Source organism: Eschscholzia californica, unplaced genomic scaffold (assembly GCF_041429995.1).
Source record: "Eschscholzia californica isolate CP2 unplaced genomic scaffold, dmEscCali1.0.p SCAF_3, whole genome shotgun sequence".
In the NCBI taxonomy this organism is placed as follows: Eukaryota; Viridiplantae; Streptophyta; class Magnoliopsida; order Ranunculales; family Papaveraceae; genus Eschscholzia; species Eschscholzia californica.
Window position 1 is genome coordinate 21171909 of NW_028238420.1, and position 12864 is coordinate 21184772.

Sequence of the window (12864 nt, forward strand, 5' to 3'; positions counted from 1 at the left end):
GCGTAAGGAACAAGATGAGGGACTCGTGGTTGAAAGATAGTTTAGTAGTCTTCATTGAATTTATTTTTTTTGTGAAATTGACAATGAGTCCATTATTCGAATTTTCAAAACATGAACTGTCGTAGAGGTCAATTGCATTTGTAATCGTTGATGTATTAATATAATTAATAATTTTAAATATTTTGTTAATTACTTTGTTTCAACAAAAATTTATTTGGGTATATAATTTCGCACCCCTAAATGAGTTATGTCCCTAAGCGCCACTGCCTCGAATAAAACTTAAAATCGTTGCTCCTAAAGGAGGAAGATGCGGGCAAGTGCAAATATTTTCGGCTCTCAAAGCTCCAAAACAAGTGGAAAGGCATAGACAACAACTTTTAATTTTAAACTTCACTACAATTTTGTATAACAGTTCACAAGATAAAGGAATATCACAGGTATCTTGCCATTAAGAAAAATATAAAATAGGGGAATTAGGCAAAAAAAAAAAACTGACAAACAAATCTTGCCCATACATATTTCAGGTCTTCCATATATGGATGAGATAAGATAAAAGACGTCCTGCCTTGTGGCAAATTGAGAGGACATCCTAACGATAAGGTTACTTGTGGTGATTAAAGTAAAACTCATCTCTTCATTATCATCCAACGGCTAAAAGTAGCAAGAAACCACCAGATGAAAAGAAAACCATAGGATGCTGAAGAACAAAGAAGGCAGCAGCTTATGGGGGACACTTACTATAAATTGAACAAGCCTGTTGTTTGAGGAGGTCTATTAAGAAACATATAGAGAAAGAAAGAAGTAAGATGGCTTCCTCAATGATCTCATCTTCCGCAGTAGCTGCAGTCAGGAGCGCCACTCCGGCTCAAGTTGCACCATTCACCGGCTTGAAGTCCGTAGCTGCATTCCCCGTTACCCGCAAGAGTACTGACATCACCACTATCACCAGCAATGGCGGACGAGTTCAATGCATGCAGGTTCATTAATTTTTCCATGAATTCCACTTCTTATATGTTTACTTTCAAATCGACTTTGTTTAGTTTTTATCCACTTCATTGATCTATTCTTGTACAATCTAACTAAAAGGTACATGTTTTTCATTATAGTGTGATTTTAATTTTTTATTTAATTGGAACCAAAATTGAGACGGAACTGTACTTGACAAGCAGATAGGTACTAAAAAAGTTCCTTCTTGATTTTTACACTGCATATTTTGGCATACGAGACTTAATGAGAGACACAGAAAATGGAGTCTCCATTTTTAAGAATAGAGGTTCACATTAGTAATGGGTGCTCTGACAACGAGAAGTATAATGTTTAGGTCATCTCTATGCATTGTCAAATTGATTTTGAGTTGGATGGCCACAAACTTAATACGTTAACAGAGTCAGACCCACACGTGGTAGCTTTAAAAGCTACACGTTGTTCACGTCACTCGAAAAAAGTTAAATTGACACGTGTTAGGCTCAAAGAATACCACGCGTAATGAGACGTATGAGAATAGTCCCACATCGGAATTTTTTCATTTTCGACACTGGTTCATATCAGCAACACAATGTCACGAACCACCGAAAGAAAGATTCACTAAATTAGATTTCTGTTTATGCTATTAAATCAAAATTGTTAAATGTGTATTGATTACAGGTGTGGCCCCCAACTGGTTTGAAGAAATTTGAGACACTCTCATACCTCCCACCCCTCACTCCCGAACAATTGGGCAAGGAAGTTGACTACCTCCTTAAGAATGGATGGGTTCCTTGTTTGGAATTCGACGAGGTTGGAACATTATAATTACATTAAAGGATTTATTATTTGCTTAAGAATATACATTACTTAGTTTTATTTGTTGGCTTTGTAAACTATTGCAGAAGGGATTTGTTTACCGTGAGACTGGTAACAGCCCAGGGTACTACGACGGGCGTTACTGGACAATGTGGAAACTACCTATGTTTGGATGCACCGATTCTTCACAAGTGTTGAAGGAAGTAGAGGAAGCGAAGACCGCTTACCCGAACTCATTCATCAGAATCATTGGATTCGACAACAAGCGTCAAGTGCAATGCATTAGTTTCATTGCCTACAAGCCTGCAGGCTACTAAATTGCTTTTAAATCAAGATTACTTCTCTATGAGGTGTCTTAATTGATTAAAGGACAATATTTTAATTCATTTATGTTATGGTTTTAATTTTAGATCGCTTGTTGTTGCTTTTTTGCATTAATAATCTTGGTGCTTGATGAATTGTCATCTGTTTTCGGATTAATGTTCAAGTGGAGTTAAATGTATGAATGATAAAAGATCGTCAATGCCAATGTCTTAGTTATTTATAGAGTCCATGGGTATGTAGACCAAAATTAATTTGATAATAGGTCTATAGACCATTCTTCTTAGATTATGGATTTTTGGTCCTTTTACAAGAAGGGTATAAAGTATGGCTAATTTATTGGGTAATACCAAATGTATCCCAAATCAAAAAACCCCGGGTTTTTTGAATTTACGAGGGTTTTAGGAAACTTTCCCAAAACCCGTGGGCGTGATTTGTGGGGGATCTTTATTCAGCCGAAACAGATTGGATACCAATCTTCATTAAGACACTTTCTCTCTCTAAACCTACTTCATTTGGGATTTCAATCGGTTTAATGTACCTTGATTTTAGGATAAATTTAGGAAAAAACGGTTTGATTCTCACGAAAATTTCTCTCTCTTCTATAATCTGTTTAGAAACAAAATCTAAACTTTCCCAAATCAATTTTCTCTCTCTTCTTTACAGATTTAATATGGAGATTTATTAGCCAAAAATATGGAGATTTATTAGAAAAAAAAAGATAGAAACAAATCATAATTTCTCTCTCCTCTAAACAGATTTGGAAATCAAATTTTCTCTTTCCTATTATCTGAATCAATCTAGGATCAATTTAGCGTGATTTGGGGGTTAATATACAAAACATATATATCACTTTCTCTCACTTAACTTTCAGTTTTGGAAATAGTATATTTTTCTGGGAACATTAAAGCAGCATTTGTTTTCGTTTTTACTCATACATAAATACAAATCGAATACAAATTATGAAACAAATACGTAAATTATGTATTATTTATGACGAATAAACCATCATTAGTCAAGTATACAACGTAATTTATCAAATGTATTTGGGTCTTGTTCAGTAAATTACACATACTTTCTATGACATAACACATAATTTCTTTTACATTACACATCGTTTACATTCTGTTACCAAAAAATCGTTTACACTATATTGTCGAAGAGCATATGTAGTCTTGAGCAGGACAAACAACATTTACACTATATTGTCGAAGAGCATATCCAAATGATTTTGCACCACCAGGAAACAAATGACCAACTTCAGTAGCAAATTCCATAAGTAACAACAAAACTGCAAAAAGAAAACATATACATTTGTTAACAAAACAAACAATTTACTAGAAACGACATGTATAATGGAATAAATTATGCATACTGTTTGTTAAACTTCATAATGTGTTAGAAGACAAACATAACGTTAGTTCGAATCACAAGGTCACTGTTATGTGAAAAAATATGTATAATGTGCAATAAATTACATATAATTTTTGGAACATTTATTGTACTATAAACGGCAACTGTTTTGTGAAAAAAGTACGCGTAAAGTACATGTACTTTATATCCAGAGAAAACAATGAATCTGAATATACCGCAAATCAGAGTCCGTCAGTGAAGATGAATCTGATCTGAAAAAAACTTCAGTAATGATTAAACGAAAATCTTAAGATACATACCACGAAAATTGAAAGATATAGAACATACCTAAATTCAATAAAACATTAAATATGATATAAAGATCAAAGATTTCATTATTGATATTAAAATTTTAGAGAGAGAGAGAGAGAAGTTTAGACTTCCATTTCAGATCTATCAAAGATGGAAATATATATTATGAGAAAGATCTACAATTGAATCGTTTTTTCAGAAATAATACATAACAATTTGATACAGTTTAAAAAATTAATTATTAGATCTTAAAAATGAATCTAAATACAAAACAGTAATATCAAATACATGAAAACAAAAACGAAATCTTACAAATGAATGTTCTCATTATGATTTTAGCAAAAATAATTACCTTCAAGAATTGATCTTCGATAAGTTTAATGGAGATGAATGTAGAGTTCTGATGTTAATAGTGGTTAAACAACTAGGTTAATGTTCTTGAAAATGAGATATACTATATTACAGTTACATATTAAATTTGTTAATATTTCTTTCATTATAATTCTGATTGGAGAGAGAAAGATGGAGACAATTAAGGAAATGATATATACATGATTATTTTGGCAAAAACGGTTACAAAATATATGGAAAGGTTATAATAGGTATTAATAAGGATTAAATATTATAGAGATTTGATATTTCTCTCGAGATGAATACAAATGGACTAGATCTCTTTTATGATGATTAATTTGGTTTTTAAATCCTTTTTAGGATTATAGAGAATTAAATCTCCTATTAGGATCCTATTTTTGGTCTATAGACCCAAAAATAGTTATTTATATATAAATTTACTTAGGACTATCTCTTAGCCCCACTGTTTTGGTGGGCTAGCTTTTTCTATAAAACAGAAGACAAATATGTGTATTAAAGTGGTAGGAAAAGAGCCAATCGGTGTCACTCAAGTCTGAGAAGGGCCATCCCTGAGGCCAAGCAAGCAAAGCCTCGATTCAACATCGGGGCAAAAGAGCGTTCAGGTTCAGTGGTCGAAAAATACACAAGAACCTTTAGATTGAGGAAAGCAGAGATTACCTGACCCTGTTAAGCTCCAATATGCTCAAGGCCCAAAGACCCAAAACCTTTAAATGTCCTCACTTGGAAAACTACGACGGTTCCGGTGACCCGAAGGTATTTGTGCGAGATTACATCTTGTTAATGAGCCTGAGCACCACGACAAATCGATTTGGCGTTTGGTCCCCCAAAAAGTCATGTGGTACAAAGCTCTCAAACTCGGATCCATCCATCATTCGACAAGCTTGCTTCGGCCTTCTGTTCCGCCTTTCAGGACAGTCAAATAATGGATAAAACCGACAAAGACATGTTCAACATTATGCAGGGAAAGGGGGGAATCCTTGGCCAGCTACTACTGGCGGAGGTTTAAGCACGAGATGGTCCAGATACCCCCACCAAGACTCTAAGTCATCTGCATATCTCTAAAAAGAGAACTGCGACAAGACAGTATACTGAAATAGCTAAAGATGAACCACCCACTTTGAGAAGATTCATCGAGAGGGTCCAATCGTTGGTGAAACCGAAGAAGACTACATAAGGATAAAAGAAATTGCGAAAACTCCACAAGAAAGGGATCCGCCCAGAATAAGGGAACAAGAGGAAGACTGATGACCCAAAGAGAAAGATCGGTAGAAAAGAGTCCTCTCAGAATCAGATTTCTACACCCCCTAACTGTAGGGTTTTGTGTGTATCCTATACACTATCTAGTGTTCTAAGCGGAATCTCAAACATCATATGTTAACACTAGATTGCCCAGGATCATATGCATAAACTAATCAATGAACTAGAAGAGGGATAAATACCTTAACGCGTTTTTCCCTCGAACCATTCCAATCGCGTGTGAAGATCGAGAGCTCCAAGTGTAGCTCCTCTACTTGAGACACCGAGTGAATAGACTTGATCTCCCTTCCTTTCAGACTGCTAGGACTTACTAGAAGGTTGAGAAGAACTCTTCTTCTTGACTAGATTGATAGAACGGGAGCTTTTTCTCTATATTCCTCTCTCTCCACTAGCTGTATATTGAGAGAGAGAGAGTGTTGTATATTTTTCTTCCAGAGAAAAATCCACACCTTTTCTGTTCACCACTGACCCTATATATAGAGAAACCTTAATTAGAATCTCATTCAGATTAGGTCTTTCTATTTTCGGGTCACAGAAAAGATAATTACCAAAATACCCTTTTGGGGTATTTTGACTAATCCCTTAAGTGTGGCCGGCCAGGGCAGCCCACCATGGGCTTTATATGGCCGGCCCACTTACCTTGGTCGGCCATCACATGGCCGGCCTAATAAGCCTTCCTCCGGGCACCCCTTTTCAGGCCCGGTTCTTTCTATCTTGTTCCGAATCTCCATTCGAACCTTTTCGGCCTTTCCAGTTGGATCCAATCCATCTTTAGCCTGTTCCTGTCTAGTCATGTCTCTCCGATCAAGTTACCACTCTTATGTGTAACCCGTTGTAGGATCCGGTCTATGTTAGCCGCGAATCAACGACTTGATCCGACGATCGTAGTTGGCTTCTAGTAAAGCATTATGACCCCTAATTGGACCGGACTGGATGATCTTCACCGCATGGTCATCGTTATCCAAAGTGACAAATTGATCGCATTGCCACCTTGATCGAAGGACACTCCTTCGGAAGGACATCTCCTTCAGACCGAACGGATATATCCTTCACTAACCAGAAAGAGGGGTGAAATCCTGCAGATATTGATGAAAGATGAAAAAGTTCAGTTGCCGATGCCAAATCCTGATAAAAGGAATTTTGGGTTCTGGGATATCAACGCGTGGTGCGCCTTGAATAAGGAGTATGACCAAAAAACTGAAGATTGTAGACACCTTAAAAATCTCATAGAGGAGACAGTACGCAGAGGAGAGCTCGACAAGTACATCAAACGAGAACATCGGGCGTCAACACGTGAACGCAAGACAAGGAAGTCGCCTGGAAACGGAAGAGTCGGGTCAGGGCTCGACCACTAAAACTCACTTCACGTCAACAAAGAGGTCTGCAAAGGAAAAAGAGTATAAAGAGGACTCTGTTGATGTCGAAAAATGACTTTCTATTATCAGTGGGAGAATCGAGACTTGATGCATGACAATGACGGTTATTAATGGATATTACGCCTGGATGATTGATAATCCTTCCTTTGATTGTTGCTCCTTGCTCCTTAGAAACCAGGGGAAAAACCTGCAAAGGGTTCAGAAAATCGCTCCGACGCTCAAGCCAGTCAGATTTCTCTTTGCAGTTAGTGATCCTTGGGGAACTATTGAGTTTATATGACTTACTCAGCTTACCTTGAAGAAGGTGATGCCCTTTTATTAGGCTAAAGTGGACCCAATGTGATAGACGGTGTAGATGAGGCGATTGTGATCCACCATTTGAGAAGTATTCTACTCTTTATAGTTAGGATTTCCCTTTTGGTTTATCTCGTATCGAGGATAATTAGAAGTTCCTATGTTCAAGGATACTTCTTAGATATCCGACTGAGTTGATTAATCTTCTAGGAGATGCTTCCTCCTTTGAGACTCTTGAAGCCCAAGTTGCTTTAACACTTAGGATCTTTACCAGACTGAGATCTTTTAAGGAACATTCAGGATTAACTCGGTAAGCGTGCGGCGCGCTTCTGCCTCCCCAGTTTAGGGCGTAAGGCATTGATCTTGCTTACGTGGATCTCCCTTAAACTGCATGAGAATCCCAGGGCAGACATGGTCGTGTTTTAGGCAAAGTAAGGTTGAAGCTCCTCAGCTGATCTTCGCTGACCTCCTTGTTCTGGGCTTAGGTGGCGGATCTTTACGGGTCCAACAGTCATGTTTCCTTAAGTGGGGTGGACCTGTTGGACTTCTGGTCTATTCTTGACATATTGACGTTAGTCAGTGGTTGAAAATTTTGTGCATCATCATGAGTTTCGCCACTCCTTAGTCGAAAGTGGAGAAACTAAAGAGTAGAAGTACTCTGAAGTTCTAAGCATTAAATAACTTAAAAAAAACTCGAGGGTAATAAATATACCTGAACTAGAGTTGTTTTGTGAATCTTGGTCGTTCTGTGGGTATTTGACTTCTTAAGCTGCGTATTCAGGGGTTGATTTTGGATGAGCTATTTCGCTAATGACGGAGATGGGTGGTGGATCCAGGAAGGTATGTCCATGAATTGGTTTACGCGTGATTCGTTTTGGTTTCTACCCTCAGGGAAATAATTTTTTGTTTGATTATGTGACGCCACATATTTGATCTTCTGATCATGCGCTTTCGGCGTTGATCTTTTGGGTAAAGACCCACGGTACTACTGTTGCCATGCGTTGGGTACATGGCGTCGTTTGGTTGAAGGAGTGAATGAGTCTTGTCGAGTCTCATTAATTCATCTCTGACTTGGTCAGCCTTAAGTCGTGATTTGACGCCCGATCATTTTGACTTGGTGTGCTACCGAGGTACTTTATTCTTTTTCTTTAATGCCTTTCTCTTGTTGACAGGATCCCTTGATCTTTTTCTTCCACTATAAATAGCCTCATATGGCTTTAAGATTTCTCCAAGAATAACTTTTTCCAGTAGTTCTTTTCCTAAAAATTCTTGTTAGCTCCTGAGCTTTAACTGCTTCCAGATGAGACCCCCGTTCGAGTTTAGGCTTGATGTTTCTTCGATCGATATTTTTCTATAATGGTGGTGATAAGAGGTGGGATTTTCTACAATGGTCGTGATAACCCTACGTTCTATTTTTTTGATCTTCCCCCCGGAAAAAGGTGGCTCTTTCTGTTGTTTGGGCTTCATTCGCTGAAAGGGAGGCGATGCGAGTGGCCGAGAATTCTTTCCTCAAGTTGTCCTCTTCCTGGGGTCCACTCGATAGATTGTATTCTCAAGGCCAAATGAAGTAGGTGGGTTTTCCGAGTCATTTTCCTGCAGTTTGGATTCCTCTATCTTTCCCTTTTTGTTTTGTTTCTTCCATTTCTTTTATTTAGTGGCTCTTGGGGGCTGCTGATCTATTCTCTTTCCTTCTGCAATTTCTTTTGTAATAGACCAAACGTCCACGATCGTCTCGGTGTGCTTGACAGTAATTTCTTCTGTAAATGATTTTGGAATGAGTAAAAGTTCTTGGTGGTTGTTTCCTGTTTTAATTACTTCTTTTGTTGATGTCTTCTCCTTTCCCCACGCGGGAGGCTCATCGGTTTATTCTTCTTTTTTGTTACTTCAATAAGGCACTTCGGCGATGGTGCCTGGTTGTTCTGATTTCTTAACTATTCCGCCCTATAAATATAACATGAATGGGAAGGATAACCTCATCTTCCATTATGACTTGCTTAATGGTCTGTGGGACTCTTTAAAATGGCGATATTAGGATAGCCTTTTCTATTTTTTGCCTCGTGACCTGACTGACCCTGAGAATCTTCTGACCATTCTCTCTGTTGCTCCTCTTTACCCGTTGGTTTATTCTTTGAGGGGGACCTTGAGCGATTCTCGGCCTGTCATTTTTTAAGCGGTTGGCCTTTTTGTCCGTCGGCTTGGAGGTGGCCGACTTCTTACCATATTTGTTCGTGCTTCGACAAATGTGGTTAGATGTTTTTTTTTATAATGAATGCCTTTTATGTTGACAAAAAGTTCTGATTGTTGCTTGTTCTGTTGCTTTAATCCTGTATGCATGTCTCAAGCATTGAGGAAAAAAATTCATTACTTCGTTGGCATAACCCTACACTTACTAACACGATTTCCCTAACTTACTATATCCGGTGCGAATGCCCTTCTCTGCGAAACAAAATTCAGACCAGGCCTATTTTGACTATTACGCATGACCTAACTATCTTCTGACCTGGTTGCCGGTATAGCAAAACAAAAGTTAGTCTGATATGTATATAAATTCGCGATTCGATTATGCAGCCTAGGCCGTATATGAGTGATGCGTTTCACCGGATTCGTGAGTACAGAGTGAATGTAAAGATCGTAACAGAATAGATAGGAAGATCCAGATCACTACACTTTGATAAAGTTGCCATCACAAAGTAATAAAGAAACCAGTTGAGCTAACACCACACCTGGATAAAGTTGCCACCACCAGATGATAAAGACGCTCGAAATCCACCACCAATGTCTCTCCCAAAACCAGAGGATAAAGGAAATGATCTAAACAGATCCAAAAGTCAAAAAAGACTCTATGATTTCTCCAATTCGTTTTCTGATTTTTCCATCGATAATAAGCCTCATTATATAGAGGAGAATACATTAAAATGGGTCATAAAAGCTAATGTACATGCATATGAACTACATACATTGGAAACAACCTAGTTTGAATGCATGAATGTAGAAATAAAAGACTAAACTTAATGTAGATGCATAAAAACGGAAATGACTCTTCAAGTCTTTGATAATCCCCTTTAAAGCCCATATTTAATCATTGCTTAATTGGTTCAACTTCAGCAAAGTAACGCTCAGCCTGTTGGTAGGCATGTCTGCGTATTTCAGCGCTGCTTGCTCCAGCTCTGTTGGCTCCAACTCTGATTGTTCCAGCCCTGGCTGATCCAGCACTACTGTTGCTCCCGCATCGGACTCTCCGGGTTAGAAAGGGTTTGTCCTCAGATCTGATAGCTCCTCATCTTCAATATAAGGAGAAAGATCAACCACATTGAAAGTAGCCGAAACACCATAGTCACTTGAAAGCTCTAGTTTGTAAGCGTTATCACCAAACTTCTCAAGTGTCCTAAAAGGACCCTCTGCCCTTGCCATCAGCTTCGACTTGCGTTTGTTTGGAACCTCTCCTTTCTTAGGTGTAACCAGACCAGATTACCTGGTTCAAAAGACTTAGCTTGTCTGTTTTTGTTAGCCTTCTTCTTGTACTTCTCATTGGACCTTTCAATTTCTGGCGGAACATTCTCATGAAGCTTCTTCATTGTAGTTACCCTTTCTTTTGCTTCAAAGTATGCCTTAAACCCCAAAGGTAGTGAAATCAAATCAATAAGAGTAAGTGGATTAAGACCATACACAATCTCAAAAGGTGGACGTCTTGTAGTGTAGCTTGTTGACCTATTATAGGCAAACTCAGCCTGAGCTAGCTTCAAATCCCATTCCTTTAAATTCTTCTTTATCAAGACCCTCAAAAGAGCAGTTAACGTTCTATTTATCACTTCTGTTTGACCATCAGTTTGTGGATGACAAGAAGTACTAAAAAGGAGCTTAGTGCCAAGTAATCTCCACAAAGTCTTCCAGAAATAGCTCAGAAACTTTGAATCACGATCAGGCACAATAGTCTTAGGAATACCATGAAGGCGTACAACCTCTTTAAAATACAAGTCAACAACCATACTAGCATCATCAGTGTTGTGGCAAGGAATAAAATGAGTCATTTTGCTAAACCTATCAACTACCACCATGATCGAATCTTTTCCCCTCTGAGTTCTTGGTAGTCCCACAATAAAATCCATGCTCACATCATCCCAGGGCTGTATGGGTACAGGTAAAGGAGTGTACACACCTGGTTGGAAATGGCTTTTCATCCTTTGACACGTTGCACATCGTTCTATGATTGAATGAACATCTCGTACCATCTTGGGCCATAAGAAATGCTCCTGAAGCATGTCCACTGTTTTGTTAACCCAAAATGACCAGAAAGACCTCTGCCATGTGCTTCACGAATCTGCAACTGCCGAACAGAAATCCTTGGCACGCAGAGCTGGTTTCCTTCAAAAAATATCCATCTTGCAAATGGTACTGATTTGTAACTCCCTTTTTGCAATCATTATAGACTTCAGCAAAGTCTAAGACTTCATCATATAAAGTCTTCAATAAATCGAATCCGAGAATCCAGAATAGAGATTAAAGTATACCTCCTTGAGAGTGCATTAGCAACAACATTCATTTTCCCATCCTTGTACTTTGACACAAATGAGAAGGATCGTAGAAATTCTACCCATTTAGCATGTCGATTGTTCAACCTATGCTAGTTGTTTATGAACTTGAGGGCCTCATGATCAGAATGCAAAACAAATGACCTGACTTTAAATAATGCTCCCAATGTGTTAGAGCTCTTACAATGGCATAAAATTCCTTATCATAGGTTGAGTAGTTCGTCTGTGCCCCTGTAAGTTTCTCATTGAAATAAGTGATGGGACGTTGTCGTTGGATAAGAAAAACTCCTATACCAACTCCACTATCATCACACTTAACTTCAAACACTTGATTAAAATCTGGAAGTGCTAAAATAGGTGCTTCGCATAACTTCTGTTTCACCACTTCAAATGCCTTTTTGGCAGCACTGCTCCTTTCGAACTTGTCATTCTTCAAGCATTCAGTTATTGGTGCACGACAGTGCTGAAATTCTTCACAAAACGTCTATAGAATGATGCAAGTCCATAAAAGCTTCTTACATCAAATTGGGTTGCCAGAACTGGCCAACTCCCTATAGCTTCAACTTTGCTTTCATCAATTGAAATTCCCTTATCTGAAACGATATAACTAAGAAACACAATGCTAGAAGTAAAAACTCACACTTCTCTGGTTTAGCCGGAAGCATGAGTACAGAGTGAATGTAAAGATCGTAACAGAACAGATAGGAAGATCCGGATCACCACACCTTGATACAGTTGCCACCACGAGTGATAAAGAAGCCATTTGAGCTAACACCATACCTGGATAAAGTTTCCTCCACCAGATGATAAAGACGCTCGAAATCCACCACCAATGGCTCTTCCAAACAAGAGGATAAAGAAAATGATCTAAACAGATCCAAAGTCACAAAAGATACTACAATTTCACAAATTCGTTTTCTTCCTTTTTTCCATTGATAATAAGCCTCATTATATAGAGGAGAATACATTAAAAGGAGTCATAAAAGCTAATCTACATGCATAGGAACTAGATACATTGGAAACATCCTTGTTTGAATGCATGAATGTAGAAATAAAATTCTAAACTTAATGTTGATGCATAAAAACGGAAATGACTCTTCAAGTCTTCGATAATCCCCTTCAAAGCCCATATTTAATCATTGCTTAGTTGGTCCAAATTCACCAAAGTAACGCTCAGCCCGTTGGTAGGCCTGTCTGCGTATTCCAGCACTGCTTGCTCCAGCTCTGTTGGCTCCAACTCTGATTGTTCCAGCCCTGGTTGATCCAGC

General features: G+C 38.3%; 2 protein-coding genes across 2 annotated transcripts; one reads left to right on the forward strand and one right to left on the reverse strand.

The window, feature by feature from the left end:
* Positions 1-768: 768 nt before the first annotated feature.
* On the forward strand, positions 769-2311 carry LOC147548997 (ribulose bisphosphate carboxylase small subunit, chloroplastic-like). The gene is made up of 3 exons (XM_086671583.1): positions 769-977; positions 1645-1776; positions 1869-2311. Exons 1-3 carry the CDS (start codon positions 807-809, stop codon positions 2097-2099), a joined length of 534 nt encoding a protein of 177 aa, XP_086527709.1. The 5' UTR covers positions 769-806; the 3' UTR covers positions 2100-2311.
* Positions 2312-10146: 7835 nt separating this feature from the next.
* LOC147548998 (uncharacterized) lies at positions 10147-12374 on the reverse strand. Its single transcript, XM_086668169.1, has 5 exons — positions 12322-12374; positions 12116-12203; positions 11741-12026; positions 10540-11331; positions 10147-10343 (listed from the first exon to the last, which is right to left on the reverse strand). The coding sequence occupies exons 1-5, from the start codon at positions 12372-12374 to the stop codon at positions 10147-10149; spliced, it is 1416 nt and encodes a 471-aa protein (XP_086524295.1).
* Positions 12375-12864: the final 490 nt, after the last annotated feature.